The 17,259-nt window shown below is 59.8% G+C and overlaps 1 protein-coding gene across 1 annotated transcript; it reads left to right on the plus strand.

The window, feature by feature from the left end:
* Nucleotides 1-90: 90 nt before the first annotated feature.
* On the plus strand, nt 91-12,624 carry PTPN9 (protein tyrosine phosphatase non-receptor type 9). Its single transcript, XM_074156192.1, has 13 exons — nt 91-123; nt 4,655-4,798; nt 5,320-5,409; nt 5,562-5,686; nt 6,464-6,569; nt 7,198-7,308; nt 8,885-9,213; nt 10,292-10,385; nt 10,482-10,551; nt 11,095-11,173; nt 11,418-11,568; nt 11,678-11,885; nt 12,398-12,624. Exons 1-13 carry the CDS (start codon nt 91-93, stop codon nt 12,622-12,624), a joined length of 1,767 nt encoding a protein of 588 aa, XP_074012293.1.
* The last annotated feature ends 4,635 nt before the right edge of the window (nt 12,625-17,259 follow it).

The raw sequence follows: 17,259 nt of genomic DNA on the forward strand, positions 1-17,259 counted from the left end.
GCGGGGCGCCCGCCGCTTAACCCGGCCCGGTACCGCCCGGTACGGCTCGGTCCGGCCCGGGGGGGTTGGGGGACAGCGGGGCCGCGCAGCATGGCCGCGGAGCTCAGCGCTGAGGAGGAGCAGGTAAGTCCCCGCCGGGCTCCGTTTCCCCGGGCCGGACCCTTCCTTGCACTGTGTGTCCCCCCCCCACCACCCCCGGTTTGTGTGTGTGTCCCCCTCCTCCTTGTGCTGTGTCTCTTCCCCCACTCCCTTGGGCTGTGTGTCCGTCGGACACCCCCCCCCCCCCCCCCCCCCCAACACTCCCCCCGCCTTGCACTGTGTCCCTCGTACCCCCCTTTCCTTGGGCTGTGTCGTGTGTGGCCCCCCCCCTCCAACATCTCCTTGGGCTTTGTACCCCCTTCCTCTGTGTCGTGTCCCCTCCCACACTTTGCACTGTGTCGTGTCATATCCCCCCCCCCCCAAACCCCCAAACTCTGTCGTCCCCCCCACCTTGTGCTGTATCCCCCCCCACCCCACGCTGTGTCGCCCCCCCCCCCACTCTGTGTGTCCGTTGTGTGTCCCTATCCATCCCCCCCCCCCCCCCAGTTTTTTGGCCATCTCTGTTTGCAGCGCTGTTTGTTTTTTTCCCCGTGGGGTGGTTCTCCCCAAGGAAAGCCCCATCCTCACATCCCCCTCCCCAATCTGGGTACCCCCCCATCTGCGCAGTCGCACCCCCAACCCGCGCAGCGCTCATCCCAAAGGCCTTTGCAAAGGCCCGTGCGGTGGCCACAGGGGGTGAGTGTGGGGTTGGGGGTCGTGCACCCCCAAACTGACATGTGTGTGTCGTCCCCCCCCCCTCCCCCTGTAATGGCCTCTCCTGGCAGCCCCCCCCCCCACCGTGGGCAGGCTGGCGTGGGGATGCGTGTGCACGCGCTTCCCACGCCCCAGCCCTCCCGTGACGTCCCGGCTTCCTCCGCCGGCCCTTGCGTCACCGCGGGAGGATGTTGCTGGGGAGCGGGGCCGATAAGCCAGACGGGGCTCCTGGCCTGGCTGGAGCAGCCTCTGGCTCTCCCCTCCTTCGTCCTCATCGTCTCCCTCCCCAGGGATGCCCACCCTGGGTTGCATCCAGCCACCTCCCCGCTGGATGGGGATGCGGAGCCCGGGAGACGGAGGCTGCCTCGGAACCAGGTTCCCTTCTGCCCCATGGCCATGCTCGGGCTGGCATCACAGGGGCCACTGTGCTGGCCTCGGGGGCTACCAGGCGAAAGGGATGGGAGAATCAGTTTCCTATTTGTTTGCTTGGTTTTCTGGGGTTTTTTTTGTGTTTTTTTTTAAAACATCCTTAATTTCCACAGGGGAGGCAGAGAGGGGGTCGGTACGGAGACCTCGGGGTGTGGAGGAGTCCGTCCCCCAGCCCGTGCTGGGGAAAATGCGGCGCTCCCAGGCTTTCTCCTCCACCACACCTCCCTCTTATCAGCACCGCTCCCGGGAGCGGTGCTTGCTACCTCCGGGATCATAAAAATCTCACAGAGGGAGCCGGGGGTGTCCCTGCCCTCTGTCCCCGCAGGTGCCTGGGATTTGTGTTGCGGAAGGGGCTTTAAAGCTTCCAGCAAAGGAGGTTTTAGAAGATCCCGCTTGGGCAGGGAAGGCTTGGTTTGCAGGCAGGGAGAGCCGGCATTCCCAGGAGAGGGATCCCAGATGTTTTGGTTTGTGCGGGAATAGCGGCTGGAGAAGATGAAAGGGATATTTGGGGTTTGGATTGTCGGACTGGAGTGGGGGAAGGCTGCCCTTGGGGGCTTGGAAGTACCAAAATAGTGGAAAAGTTTCTCTCTCTCTTTTCATGGGTAAGTGTTGGTTGGGGCTGGGACATCCCCTTCCTGCCACCACTTTGTCCTCCTTGGGGACCATCAGGATTTCCTCCACTTGCCCTGGTGTCCCCTGGGACCCCCGGGAAGAGCTGCTCCTCTGGCCGGTCCCTGCTCGCTGGGGGAGGGGGGGAGGGAACTTCACCCCCTCTCCTCTCCCTGCCAGCCTCAGGATCCTAAGGAACAGTCCCCTGTTCCTTAGGATCTCCACAGTTCCCTCCCCGGACTATCCCAGAGGAGCCAAACTTTTTCCTCAGGGTTTTTTTCAGCCCAGCTGCAATTTTCACAGGGCTTTCCCCCCTGCCCCCCCCCGGGGGGCTGAAGAAGGAGGGCGGGTTTGAAGGGAAGGAGGGCTTGAAGAGCCCCTGTGTTCCTGCGGCGGGTGGCTTTGTCACCACCCTGCCCCGGCACGGCAAAGCGAGGACCTCGGTGACGCCAGCGCTCCAAAGACCGGCATTGTATTCCCAACGCCCAGCCCTGGACCCTTCTGCTGCCGGCGCTTGCAGAAACGGGGCTTTTTGCCACGTATTTTGGTTCCACGGGCTTCGTTTCCGGCGCATGGAGCGATCCCTGCCGCGCTCAGCTCAACACCCGGATAAATCCCTGTGGGATCGGGGCCAGAAGTGATGGTTTTATTCCCTGGGTTCTTCCCCACTTGCCAAAAAAAAAAAAAAAGAAAGCCTGGCGTCCCTTGTGCTCAGTGCTGGAAATGGGGTGGTGTGAGGTACGATGGGGTAGATGTTGAGGAAGGTGAGCTCAACCACACGTCGCGTCCCTCTCCCCGCTGCCACCGTCCCCCTCGGGGTGTCATTCCCGTCTGATGATGGTGGTGGCATCAGCTCTGGTCTCCATCCGGTGGTGGGAGCACGCCTGGCGCTTCCCTCTGTCGCTGCGCCATCCTGCAGGTGCTGGGAAAGGAAGGAGCAGCTCTGCTGTCACTCGGGGTTTGCATCTCTAGCCCCAGTATCTGGGATACTGGGGCCCCTGCCGAAGTGGGAATACCCCCCCTGCCCCGGAGGGGTTCCCCACCTGAGCTTACAGCTAGAATGTATTTCTTTATTACATGCACCCCTGGATTTGTGTGTTGTCTTAAAGCTGAAGATGGTTTCTCTGTTGCCCCCCCTTTATTTTCCCGCCCCTTTTTGACAGAGGAGAAATGGTTAGAAATTTGGGCCCAGAAAGACTTTGGGCTTTTGTTTTGGCAAAGTGGGGGCTGCCGCAGCTGAAGCCATGGGGGTAAAGGCAAGCCCCTAAGTAGAGCTCCCAGAAAAAGCTCCTGCCAGCTGGGAGGTGGGAATGCCAGGTGTGTGGGGAGGACACACACCCCCCCGCCTCCTCCGCTCCCCGCTTTGCCCGCTTCCCCCCAGCCCCTTGTCCCCAGCAGTTGTGGGGATGGGGGGACCGATCCAGCTGCCACGGGAGGACTCGAGTTGCTCAAAAGGGATTTTTGCCAGGGCTTGGGAGCCAGGGAATCGAAACCCACTTTCGGATTCCTCCTGGTGCTGCTGGCAGCGGATCCAGCCCAATTCCAGGAGTTCCCTCCCAGCTGGTGCTCGCCTGGTCACTCTGCGGGGCTCCGGTACAGAGTTCAGGAGCTTCTGGCTGCCATGTGTTGGGGGTCTGGGCTGGCCCTTGGTGGCTGCCAGTAGGCAGGCAAGCTGGTACCTCTTCTGAAAATGCCTGCTGCGATGCCAGGCGGGCTGCGGAGACCCCCGCGGACAAGCTGGGCTCCTTTGGCTCATCCCACCAGAGGGGCTCATCGCCGAGCCTCACGCCGCCGATAAACCCCGGCCCTTTGCTTCCTCCGGTCGGAAGTCATTAACGCCGACGACCTTTCCTGGCTGAATAGCTCTCCGTAACTCCGTGCTGCCACCTGACCTCCAACACGGCCTCCGGGAGCCAGCCTTCAGCCCTTCCTGTCCCTCCTCCTCCTCAGGCTGTCATTGCCATCCTTCACTCTTTTGAGGATGGAAGCTCCTCCGTTTTGGCGTGTGCCTGGAGCATTTTGGGGGACCCCCTGCATCCTGGCCGCATCCTTTGAGTGGTACCTGGTGGGAGGCTGTTCTGTGCTGCCCCGTGTCCCTCAGGGTGCCTGTATGGGACAAGAGGGTCAACACACAGCAGAAGTCAAAGCTTCTTCCATTATCACAGCATTCGGAAACCCTGAGCCCATGCAACTTGTAAAAAAAAAAATGATAAATTTGGGGTTGTTTTTTTTTTTTTTTTCACTTGCCTTCAGGGTTTTAAGCCTTCTGGGTGTTCTGTGACTCCGTCGGCTCTAGGGTTAGGAAAGTTTCTTTCTTGATCTCTCACGGTGTGGGGTGCGTGCGGTGCCGATGCTTTGGGAGGGGAGCATGCTTGTGGGGGACGGCCCCGGCATGGTACGGGACTGTGGGGAGCGTCCTGGGACCCTCCTGGACTGAACCCATCTCATCTGGTCTTCTGCAGCTGTGTGAAACTGGCCTTACTGGGTGAGCTGGTCCATGTCCTGTAGCACATCGTGTTCACGCAGCCGGGTTGGCTGCAGCTCCGGGAGGATGCTGCACCCAGGCTGCTGTGTCTGAACAGGAGTTTGCCACCTATAAAATCCTCCTTTTACTCCCTGCCTCCCTTCTAAAAGTCTCCCCCAGCCCTAAAACCGATTTTCCCCTGCCAACGCTCCTACCACTTACTCCCCTAGAGCTCCCCGAGGAACTGCTGGGTTTGCTGAGCTGTGCTCAGCCCCTGACCGTACAGCTCCCATGGTCACCAGGGATGCTCCTTGGTGCTCCCCTCCCCTCTCAACAGTGCGCCCCTCGTCCCTCCCGCAGGCGACCAAGCAGTTCCTGGAGGAGATCAACAAGTGGACGGGCCAGTACAATGTGTCCCCGCTCTCCTGGAACGTGGCTGTCAAGTTCCTCATGGCCCGCAAGTTCGACGTCCTGCGGGCCATCGAGCTCTTTCACTCCTACCGGGTAAGCAAGCAGGGCCGGTTCCCCCCACCTCCCCAAGTGCTTCGGGAAGGAAGACCCTCCCCTTGCTTTTTTTTTTTTTTTTTTTTTCTTTTCTTTTCCCCACCCTCCCTGATGGGTTTTATCCGGCTGGAAAATCCTTTTTCAGCCAAGGCGAGTCACCATGGAGACCTCACCGACCCCAGTCTCCTCCCCCCGTGCTGAGCGCAGCCTCTGTGCTCACGGGGTGCCCTCCCGGGCATCTCCCCATATATAAAGCACGTATATGCACATATATATATACACACACACACCTTTTCCATCCCTGTTTTGCAAAGCCACTTTTCCCCGTGCCGGGAGCTGCGGTGCTGCAGCCGTTTGCAATCCCCTGCTGGAAAAGGGGGCTGTGGAGTGGAGGTTTCCCCGCTGGGGCTTCCCTTGGAGGTCTGAGTGTGTCCCCTCCTCCCCCCTCACCACGGAGACACGATGGTGGGTGGCTAGCTGGGGTGGCTGTTCTGGCCATCACGCCGGCTCCCTGCCTGCAGGAGACGCGGCTGAAGGAGGGCATCGTGAAGCTCAAGCCGCACGAGGAGCCGCTGCGCTCGGAGCTGCTCAGCGGCAAGTTCACCATTCTGGTAGGTGGAGGGGTGTCCCCCCCACCACCACCACCCCGAATTACCCCAGCTGGGTGGCTTGTCCTGGCTCCGTGCCACGTGGGCCATCCTTAGGTGATGTGGGGACCTGACTTTTTGATTTTTTTTATTTTTTTCTTTTTTCCCCTCGCCAGAGCGTGCGGGACCCCTCGGGAGCCTCCATTGCCCTCTTCACGGCCAAGCTGCATCACCCCAGCAAGAGCGTGCAGCACGTGGTGCTCCAGGCGCTCTTCTACCTGTTGGACCGAGCCGTGGAGAGGTGAGTCGGGGGCACCCTGTCTTAGAGCACCCTGGGGTCCCCCTTATCTCCCAGGGGCGAGGGGAGACGCTGCTGCCTTCTGAGGTGTTGAGGGAATCCCTCCGAAAGGCTTCGCAGGGAAAAGATGTGCCGCGAAGGTGGAATCATGGCTGGGTCTATCTGCATGCTGCCCGGTGTCCCATCCCTATTTAGGGAAGAGAAGGGCATCACAGCTCCCTGTGGCTTGAAAATTCCCTGTCTTCCCCCAGTTTGAACTCAAGCCAGTCATCACCGCGGAGGCGTTCAGAGGGGAAACAAATCCCCCGAGCCCTGGACTGGGCTTTTCGTGGCCTTTCCCTGCCCCGTGCCCAGGTTTCAGTTTAGCAAAGCCCCGTGATGCCTGCAGGCTTCGGCTGGCGAGGAGGCAGCCCCCGCTGCCGGCGAGACGTAACGTGAGCCCTGCCAAAAATATAAAGCCCAGACATCCCATTCATCCCACTGGGCTCTTTCCATTCCTGAACTTGCCCATCACAGGCGGTGCAGCTGAGACAGGCTTAAGAGACGGGCCAGGCTTAATTAAGGGTTGTAGGATGAGGTGGTGGAGCAGCTGGGAAATGCAGACGTGAGCTTTGGGGTCCAGGAGTCCTTCTGGAAGGGCAGAAGGGGATTTTTTTTGGGGGGGGGAGGAGAAGGGGGGTCAGCAAGCTGAAGATGAGGGCAGTGTGGGGCAGATCTGCTCGTGCAGGTGGATGTTGCGGGGTTGACGTGGCTCTTTTTTTGCCCCCCACCCTCTCTCAGCTTTGAAACCCAGAGGAATGGGCTGGTGTTCATCTACGACATGGCAGGGTCACAGTACACCAACTTCGAGCTGGACCTCAGCAAGAAGATCCTCAACCTGCTGAAGGTAACGGCCAGGGGTGACCCGGTGGCTGGGGACGTCACGCGGGCCACTCGAGTACACGAAGTCCCGTGGTTTTGGCATGAATTCTGCCAGACCACGCTGACCACGTCTCAGCCGAGGAGGACCGGCCCCCAGGACCTCAGGAAGGCGCTGGGAGGCTGCCAGGCTGGACCCAGCCAGTGTCCCATGGGTGGGAGGGGATCAGCTGTCCCCGTGCCGGATTCCTCTTGCAGCTGCTGGCAGCGCTTTTGGGAAAACAGATGCAAATTATTTTTTTAATCATACTGGCATTTCGTGCCTCCTCCCTTCTCCGGGAAAAGAAAGAAAAAAAAAAAAAAAAAAAAGATATAACGGTAAATACTGGCCAGGGTGTGTTCTCCGCACAAATTCCTGCTCCCAGGATTCACCTCTCCCCTGCGGAGCCAAACCCTCTGCCTACCTAATTCCAAGGAAATAACTTGTTTCCATATCGGAGCATAAAAATAAGGGTGGCTGTGTGGGGCGCAAGGCTCGCTTCAGATGTGGCGTTGCCACCTTGGGGTCCATTTGCTGGTCGTCCTCTCTGCTGGGACGTGTCCCCCACCCCAGCAGAGCGCAGATCTGACTCCTCTCCCCCCACCCCACCCTGCAGGGTGCTTTCCCGGCTCGGCTGAAGAAGGTTTTCATCGTGGGAGCGCCCATGTGGTTCCGCGTGCCCTACTCCATCATCAGCCTGCTGCTGAAGGAGAAGCTGCGGGAGCGGGTGAGTGTGGGGGTCCCCTGTCCTGTCCCCCCCCGGCGGGGAGGGCAGAGACCATTTTCCCCTTCATAGAATGGTTTGGGTTTGAAGGGACCTTAAAGATCATCGAGTTCCGACCGCCTTGCCATGGGGAGGGACACCTCCCACTAGACCAGGTTGCTCAAAGCCCCATCCAGCCTGGTCTTGGGACAGGGTGACCTTGGGGGCTGACCTGCTGGAGAGCAGCTCTGAGGAAAGAGACCCGGGAGTCCTGGTGGACAACAGGATGACCGTGAGCCAGCAACGTGCCCTTGTGGCCAAGAAGGTCAATGGCATCCTGGGGGGCATCAGGAAGAGTGTGACCAGCAGGTCGAGGGAGGTCATCCTCCCCTCTGCTCTGCCCTGGGGAGGCCCCATCTGGGGCACTGGGTCCAGTTCTGGGCTCCCCAGTTCAAGAAGGACAGGCAACTGCTGGGGAGGGTACAGCAGAGGGCTACAAAGATGATGAGGGGCCTGGAACATCTCTCTGATGAGGAAAGGCTGAGGGACTTGGGGCTTTTTAGTCTGGAGAAGAGAAAGCTGAGGGGGGATCTGATCAACACCTATAAATACTTAAAGGGTGGGTGTCAGGAGGATGGGGCCAGTCTTTTTTCAGTGGTGCCCAGTGACAAGACAAGAGGAAACGGGCACAAACTTGAACATAAGGAGTTCCATCTAAACATGAGGAGGAACTTCTTCACTTTGAGGGTGGCAGAGCCCTGGAAGAGGCTGCCCAGAGAGGTGGTGGAGTCTCCATCTCTGGAGACATTTAAACCCCGCTTGGACATGTTCCTGTGCAACCTGCTCTGGGTGGACCTGCTTTGGCAGGGGGGTTGGACTAGATGATCTCCAGAGGTCCCTTCCAACCCCATAGCATTCTGTGATGCTGTGATTCAGGGTGGTGTCAGCAGCTTGTGCCCCTCAGCCCCATCTGCTGGAAGCTGCGGAGCCCAAATCCCTGGGAAATAGAGCTTTTTCTCAGCCAACTGTTTCGTAGGGGGGCATCCTGGTTTTTGGTGGTTTCAGCAAATATCTTTGAACCCCTTTGGAAATCACCTGCAATTCCTCCCTCTGTGGTGGAGCAGCAGCAGCAAAGCGGAGGCGATGGTAAATAATTCAAAGGAAAGGAAATAATCTGCTGAGCCCGCAGGAGAAAAGGGAAACTTAAATATCTGTGCTCAGGCCCTGTCTGGCAATGCCAAAAATACCCCCAAAAAATCCCCTCGGCATCGGCGGTGCTGCTGATGGAGCCCGTTTCCAGCCCGACGTCTCCCTGGGCTGGACTTTGCCCTTTGGCAAGCAGCTCTGAACTTCTCCCAAAAGCAAATTCAGAGCTGGGGGTCAGTGTGGGGTATGTGGCAGGGGGCATCCCCTGCCCCGCCACTGGCGTTCCCTTGGGTGCCCTCCCGGGGCAGGGGAGCGAGAGAGAGAAGACCCCCCCGATGCGGTTGGGAAAAATCTCTGGGTTCCATCAGGATCAGTCCAGACCATTGGCCTCCCTGTCTCCGTCCCCTCTCCATCCTTCTGGGAGTCACCCCTGCTCCTCCTCTTCCTCCCGCAGGTGCAGATGGTGAAGATGTCGGAGCTGAAGGAGCACCTGCCCCGGGAATGCCTCCCCGAGTACCTCGGGGGATCCCTCAAGCTGGACCCTCTGAGCTGGAACTGCCGGTTCCTGCCCCAGCAGAACGGGCACCCCGACCCCCTGGACGAGCTCATCCTGGTGCCGCTGGTGGCCCCCAAAGATAACGGCTCCGTCCATGTCCCCGGACCCAAGTCCGTCACCCTCCAGGAGCTGCTGGACCATGTCAGCCGCAAGCAGAAGCGGGGCATCTATGAAGAGTACGAAGACATTCGGCGCAGGAGCCCAGCCGGCACCTTCGTCTGCTCTTTGTGAGTTGGGGGAGGAGGGAACCGGGTTGGGGACAGTGTGGGGGTCCCCTCTCTCGCGTCAAAAATGTTGGGTCCCCCCCCTTCCCTGCACTTCTGCTGCGAGGTGGCGGCTTGGCTGCCTCTTTGGGGTGTGGTGCTTTGGGTTAGCAATGGAGACCACCAGCCCAGTGATGCTGCAAGCCCGCTTTTTGGGCTCCCTCAGCCCCCGGGGGTAGGAGGGAGCTGCGCAGGGGACAGTGGGGACCAGGACCTGGCCGGGAATCTGCTTCCCGAGGCTTTGGCCAGGTGATGGCAGCAGAGCCCAGGCTACAGGCACCAGAGGCTTGCACAGAGGGAGGGATGGTGCCTTTCCCTTCCCCCCTGGGACACATAGAATCATAGAATGGTTTGGGTTGGAAGGGACCTTAAAGATCATCCAGTCCCACCCCCTGCCCTGGGGAGGGACACCTCCCACCAGACCAGGTTGCTCAAAGCCCCATCCAACCTGACCTTGAACCCCTCCAGGGATGGGGCAGCCACAGCTTCTCTGGGCAACCTGGGCCAGGCTCTCACCACCCTCACAGCAAAGAATTTCTTCCCCAGATCTCATCTAAATCTCCCCTCTTTCAGTGTCAAACCCTTCCCCCTCCTCCTATGGCTCCCCTCCCTGATCCAGAGTCCCTCCCCAGCTTTCCTGGAGCCCCTTGAGGGACTGGAAGGGGCTCTAAGGTCTCCCCGGAGCCTTTTCTCCGGGCTGAATCTCCCCAACTCTCTCAGCCTGTCCTCACAGCAGAGGGGCTCCAGCCCTCCCAGCATCTCCGTGGCCTCCTCTGGCCCTGCTCCAACAGGTCCATGTCCTTCTGCTGTTGGTGGCCCCAGAGCTGGAGGCAGCACTGCAGGGGGGGATCTCCCCAGAATGGAGCAGAGGAGCAGAATTCCCCCCCTTGCCCTGCTGGGGATGCAGCCCAGGGTGCGGGGGGCTTTCTGGGCCGCCAGCGCACGTTGCCAGCTTGTGTTGAGCTTCTCATTCACCAACACCCCAAAGTCCTTCTCCTCAGGGCTGCTCTGAATCCCTGCTTCCCTCTCCCCTGCCTCCCAGGGCACCCTACAACCAGGAGAAGAACCGGTACGGGGACGTGCCCTGCCTGGACCAAACCCGTGTCAAGCTGGCGAAGCCGTACAGCCGCCCGGAGGTGAGCCAGCCCGGGATGGGTCCCACCTGGAGCTACTTGTGTCCACCTTGGACACTGGGCTCCGGGCTCATGCTGTCCCTGCTTTTCTCCCCACAGCTGACTGACTACATCAACGCCAGCTTCATGGACGGCTACAAGCAGAGGAATGCTTACATCGGGACTCAGGGTATGGCCGCAAGCCCCTGTGGGAGCCACCAAAGGGGTTCTCTTGCTCCTGATGCAGGCGTGGGCTTCACCTCCCTGCCCAGCATCAGCCACCGGCTGTGGGGTGGAATAGTCTGGGAGGAGGGCACTGCCCGGCAAGACCCCCCTCCTCCCTGGGTGTATTTACTCCCTTCCAGTCTTCAGGTGGGAGGGAGCAGAGCTTCTCCTGGAAGAAGGCGAGAGGTCCATCCCCTTGTGGCGATGGCAGCCCCCCCCCCCTTCTCCTGTCCCCAAGCCACCCCCCAGCTTTGCCCCACAAGCATCTGCCCCCAGATGAAGCAGTACCCAGCAGAAAGGGGGGGGATTGGTGCTGAGCCAATGGGGCACTGGTGGGGAGTCAGTGCTGGCGGGGGGGGCCAAACTGGTGGCAGCTCCAGGCAGGGCTGGTGGATCCACACCAGGGTTGGGCCCCGAAGGTGGGGAGGGCAAGGGGGATGCTGGCAGAGGCTGCTGGGTGAAGGAGCTTGCCCAGAACCCATCAGGTTTTGGGGGGGTGTCCCCGCAGGGCCTCTGGAAAACACCTACAGTGACTTCTGGCGCATGGTGTGGGAGCAAAACGTCCTGGTGATCGTGATGACAACTCGGTGAGTGCCCTGGGGGGAAGTGGCAGGGGCACAGCCCCTTTTTTTGGAAAAACGAGTGTTTTTGCTGTTGGATGACCACTGCTGGGTGCTTTGCTGTCACCCTGCGGCCGTGGTGCCCGCCAGAGCCCTGCAGGGTGGGGACACCATCTCAGGGATGGACCAAGGGGATGAGGCCAGCGGGGGGCATGGGGCATGTCCCTAGCAGGAGAGTGAGGAGGACATAACCATCTTCTCCATCTCCCAGGCTGGAGGAGGGAGGCAGGAGAAAGTGCGGCCAGTACTGGCCCCTGGAGAAGGACTTCCAGGTGTGCTTTGGAGCCCTGACCATCACCAACCTGGGCGTGGAGAACCTCAACCATTACAAGAAAACCATCCTGGAGATCCACAGCTCAGAGGTGTGTGGCCATGGCTGCTTGGTGGGGGACGGCACAGGGGGGCACTGGAGGTCCTCCGCCACTGGGGGCAGAGGAGGGGAGAGGGTCTAAAGCCCCTGCTTTCCCCCAGACCAGGGAGCGGCGGCTGGTGTCCCACTTCCAGTACCTGAGCTGGCCAGATTACGGCGTCCCCTCCTCTGCGGCCACCCTCATCGACTTTTTGGGGGCTGTGAAGCAGCAGCAGAGGGTGGCTGTCAGCGCCCTGGGGCCTCGCTTCAAGGGTCATCCTGGGGGACCCCCCATCGTGGTGCACTGCAGCGCTGGCATCGGCAGGACAGGTAAGGGGGGTGACCCCACTACGTGGGGTGGTGGTGGCGGGGCAAGTCCAGCCTGTCCATTTGGGATGGCATTTCCATCTTGGGGATCTATGATGGGTTTGGAAGCCAGTTAACCAGGGATGCGTGTCCCCAGGACCCGCTTCTCCCAATGGTCCCAAAGGGTTAGAACCACCACTGGGTGGAGGACCACCACTGGGTGATGCAGGAGGTCAGCGGGGGGGCTGAGGACCACCACTGCCCTGGTTCTCGCAGTGATGGCTGCTCTTTGGTGGCTGACGCCATCCCATCCCACCATAGTCCACCACTACCCTGGTTCTCGCAGTGATGGCTGCTCTTTGGTGGCTGACGCCATCCCATCCCACCATAGTCCACCACTACCCTGGTTCTCGCAGTGATGGCTGCTCTTTGGTGGCTGACGCCATCCCATCCCACCATCGTCCACCACTGCCCTGGTTCTCGCAGTGATGGCTGCTCTTTGGTGGCTGACGCCATCCCACCATGGTTACCCCCAGGTACTTTTTGCGCGCTGGACATCTGCCTGTCCCAGCTGCAGGACGTGGGGACGCTGAACATCTACCAGACGGTGCTGCGCATGCGGACCCAACGCGCCTTCAGCATCCAGACCCCCGAGCAGTATTACTTCTGTTACACTGCCGTCCTGGAGCACGCCCAGCGCGAGGGCCTGCTCCTCCCCAACCACAGCCGCCCTGGCCAGGAGAAAAGCTCACCAGGACACTGAGACCCACCACCTCCCCCATGGACACCCCACACCGCCGGGACTCGGCCGAGCGGACAGTGCCGGAGCATGGAGGCGGCCGCCCCTCTTCAATTATTTAGCACTGCTAACGAACCGTGCCTTATCCAAACCCAACGTGGGGGAGTGGGGGGTGGAGGACGGCGCGGGAAGAGACTCTCGCTCCTCTCCCTGGGGGGGGTTTGGTTGGTTGGGGAGGTGGCTTTTCTTCTCAAAGATTTTTTTTTTTTTAATTATTATTATTTTTTATTTTTTTATTTTTTTTTTCGTTGGGACCATCTAAAATGTATCTGGAGAAAGGGGCTTCACAGAGCCCTCGGATATGTATTTCCAGTCCTGCCCTGGGGGCTTAGGAAGAGGCGCTTCCTCCAGTCCCACCCGCCCCCCGGCCCGCGTGTCTGTACGTATGTATATATATAATACACCCCCCTTTACCCCCCCCACCTATTATATAGAGACATATATACAAGCACCCCTTTTAGCAGCTCCCCTGGGTCCCCACTCTCCTGCCCTCCCAGCGCTGTGATCCCTGGAGCGGTGAGATCCCTGGCTCTGTCTTGTCTTTATTTTTATTTCCCCCCCCCACCCCAGCTTCTCTTCCCCCCCCCTCCTTTCCTGCTCCTCGTGGGCAGCGTTGGGACCCAGTACCCATCCCACGGGGATGCTCGGTGTCACCCCCCTCCCCATTCCTTATCCGATCTTCCCCATCCTCATCTCCTGCTGGGAAAGGGCAGCTCTGCTCCTGGGAGGAGGATTTTGGTTGGGAGGGGGGGATGTGGGGGCCAGGAGCTCGCCGGTGTCCCCTTGCCCCTGGGGGTGCAGCCGGGGGTGTCACTAGGTACGAGGTGATGGGGACAGACCGGGGACCGACCGACCGGCTCCTCCGGCTTTGCCCCGGAACCCCAGCCAGCCCAGCCCTGCGGTGAGTCACGGGCTGGAAAAGCGCTGAGCAAAACAATTAAAAAAAAAAAAGCCAAAACCCTGGGGGGGGGGGGCAGCAGCACCTGCCGGGGACAGCCACCCCTGTCCCCCTGCCCACCCCCCTGTCCCTTCCACAGGGACTGGCAGCGCCTGGGCCTCAGTAACTTTATACTGTAATAAGCTCTTTGAATGTGTATATTCTTATTTTTTTATAATCTTGAGAGGGAGGGAGGAGTGGGGGGTGTATTTTTGTTTAGTTGGGGTTTTTTTTGGGGTGGGTGGTGGTTTTTTTTTTTTTTGTATTTAACATTAACTTGATCCAAGCCAGAGCCAGAAGTATTTGTAAATGTTCCTATTTTGCTCTCATTCAGAGAAAAAGTTTTTTCGTTGTTGTTACTTTTTGGGGTTTGGTTTGTTTTTTGTTTTGTTTTTATTTGTATCAACACATAAATATACTCCTACCAGCCCCAGGTCCCTCCTGGCTCTCGCGGTGGAGTTGGGCAGGAGAGGAGAAGGGAGGAGGGAGTTTAGGGCTTAGTACACCCCCATGTCCCCAAAAGCGAGCTGGTCCCATCCCTGGGGACACACAGACCTGTCGCTCTCCCCCCCCTCCCACCCCCAACACTTTGAGGGGGCAGAGGGGTAGGACTTGCCTCTAAGAGCCGTCCTAGAGCTGGGTGATGGTCTGGGTGCCCCCAGAGCCACCTCCTCCTGGGTGAGGCCCCTGCCAGAGATAACAAGGCTGCAGGCAGCTTTCCTGGGGGGGCAGGATAAGGGCAGGAGGGAAGGTCACCCCCTCTCCAAGCTCCGGCCTCTTCCCCAAGGGGTCTGGCCAAGCTCCAGAGCACCAGTCTGCTGCCTGGAGGGTGCCCTGGCCACCCTGATGACCAAGGCCAGGACAACCAAGGAGCCTCTGGCGGTGGCGTGTCCTGGTGGATGGGGCTGGGGGGGGCGGGGGACAGGCCACGGGATCTGCCTTACGGTGATTTTTGGTGGGTGGTCTGGAGGGTTTGTCTCTTAACGCACAAGGATAGGGTGGCTGTTGATTTGAAGAAGACGGGCTTGGTCCCATTGCTGCTCCGCGTTAACGCTCGTGGCGGAGATTAAAGGAATGGCGTTTTTGGGGGGCAGTTCTGGCTGTTATTTCCTTGGTGGCTGCAGTTTGGGGAATGTTCTGCAATAAAGGCTATAAAAGGATGGACGGTGGCAGCATTGTGGGGAAAGGCATTTTCCTGCTGGATTTGGGGGGGGACGGCTGGTGCAAATCAAGCCCTAAAGCCAGCAGGAGAGCATGTGCCCCCAGAGCAGCCGTCCCTGGCGAGGGTGGGAACAGCAGCACCTGTGTTTGTTCAGCTGGAGCCTGGAAAAGCCAAGCAAGCCCAGCGCCTTTCTGGGACTGGAAGAAGGGGATGCTTTTTCCTGCTGCTTCAGGCCTGGGGACAGGCTCCTATGGGCTGGAGGCTGGAAAAGAACAGGGGGCAGCAAGGCATCCGTCTCCGAGAGCTGCGCCCGTGGTTCTGGGAGAGGTGGGCATTCTGAGCATCCCTGGAGCTGTGAACATCCTGTTTGTGGAGCGGTTTTGTTTCTGCTGGGGCTGTTCCCGTTCTTCTGGGTACCGCTTTCTGCCCCACTGCGTTCCTCTGGCTCAGTTCTCCTTCCTGTGCCCACTGCAGGGCGCTTCCAGCATCCCAGAGAGCTCCTCATCCTCGGGAGGAAGGACGCCGGGCCCCTCCATCCTGGCTGCTAAGACGTTCTTCACCCCAGCAGGGTGGCAGACGGGCAGAAAGGGGGTGCTCGTGGTTTGTTTTCAAGCCTGTGCTGTCAGCAGTGGCTCTTCCTGGCTCAGCAGGGCTTTCCAGAGGGTGTCGGGGTGCGGAGCTGAAAGCCGCAGGTGGTGCCAAGCGTCCTTGGAGGAGGAATGAAGATCCCATCTCATGCGGAGGAAAGGGTTGTGAGCTTTTTTCCATGGAAAAACAAGCCAAACGCTTACACCTCCTGACTATTTCTAGGGCTGTGCTTCACATCAAAGCCAGGGTTTTTAGTCCTTTTGCACAATGTGAGGGTCTGCTCTGTCTGCTCCTCCTCCCTGTGCCCACAGGTCCCGCTCAGCAACAGAAAGATGGGATTTCTGTGGAAACAGCCACTTCATGCAGGATTCAAAGCAGGGAAATCCCAAAGTGGGGATGCCCTCCCTGTGCCCAGCCATCTCATTTGGCTTTCTGAGTTCCTCGGTTGTGTGCACACTGTCTTGCTAATTACAGTTACTTTAGTGCCTGTAATTTGCCCAGTGCACGTTGAGCCCTGGGAGTTTGGAAACGGCCTGGCTCCAGAGCACTTCATCTCTCAACCTTCCTGCTTCCTTGCCACCAGCTTCGTGGGCTCAGGCTCAATCCTCAGCAGCACGGCAGCCCGTGCAGGTTCAAACACCCCTGGCCAGAGACCTTTTAGCAGCCAAACCCGGCTGCAGCTCCCAGCCAAAGAGGCGAGGGAGATCCTCCTCTGCTGCGGCCTCTCAGCAGAGCTGAGAGAGGCAAAAGCAGCTAGAAAGGAAAAAAAACAAACACAAGAGTTCCAGACTTTCTTTGAGTGAAGATGCTCAAAATTCGTATTTTAATAGAAGTTTAGCGTGTGTGTTTTTATTTTCCCCCTCCTGCATGCACTCTGGAGGGCCAGCAGGTCTGGTAGATGGATAATCCAAGGCCAGGCCTGGCTCTTCCAGTCTTGGTCTCAAGGCAGGCAGGGGCCCTGCAGCCGAGGGGGAGCCAGCAACTCCCTCCACAACTTTCTAAGAAAAAAAAAAAATCATCATTAAAAAAAAAAATAAAAAAAAATATTTAAAACCCCGCTACCTCCAGCTAGTGTTTTAGCAAGAAGGGACCGAGTATTGCTCGCCCTCCCCGGCGGGGGCAGGGTCAGCTCCCTCCCGCCTTCCACGGCGAGGCCTTTCCCTCAGCCACCGCCCCCCGGTGGGCGGCCCGGCCGTGACGATAACCACGCCGGGGGCCAATCCGCCCCCGGGAGGGGGTGGGGGTAAGGAAGGAGTTCCCCCTACCATTCAGGGTTCCCCGCCTACGCCTTGAGGGTAGGTAACATCTGCTTTTCCCCTCACATTCACCACGCACCGGGGAGGGAGGGAAGGAAGGAGGCCCCCGCCGCCATCGCGCTGAGGGGGAAGGCGGGAAGCGCGCGCGACGCCGCGCGGGGCGGCGGTGGGGGGTGGAAAGCAGTGAGTGTGTGTGAACAGCCTCCCACTCCAGCCACGCCCCCCTCCGCTCCTATTGGCCAATGGGGCGTGAGGGGGCGTGGCCGGCGCGGAGGTGGCTCTTCTCCCCCCAATCTCTCAGTGCGTGCGTGCGTGTGTGTCTCCCACCCCCCTTCCCCCCCCGGCACGTGTAACCGACCCGCCCCACGTGGGGCGCTGCCATCCCGGAAGTGAAGGGGTCGGGGACAAAAGGCAGCGTCGTTCCCCCCCCCCCCCGCCCTCCGCCGGGTCCCGTCGCCGACATCCCCATCCCCCCCCCCACGGCCGCGGGGGGGGGGGGGGATGTCGGCGACGGGACCCGGCGGAGGGCGGGGGGGGGAAACCGTGAGGGAGCGCGCGCGCGGGCGGCGGCCGATGTAAACATTCCACAAAAGGCCTCCCTAGAGAGGGGGCGTGGCCTCGCCGCTGGGAGGCGGGGACTTGGGCGGGGCTTCTCC

The sequence above is a fragment of the Numenius arquata genome, chromosome 11, assembly GCF_964106895.1.
Source record: "Numenius arquata chromosome 11, bNumArq3.hap1.1, whole genome shotgun sequence".
Lineage (NCBI taxonomy): Eukaryota > Metazoa > Chordata > Aves > Charadriiformes > Scolopacidae > Numenius > Numenius arquata.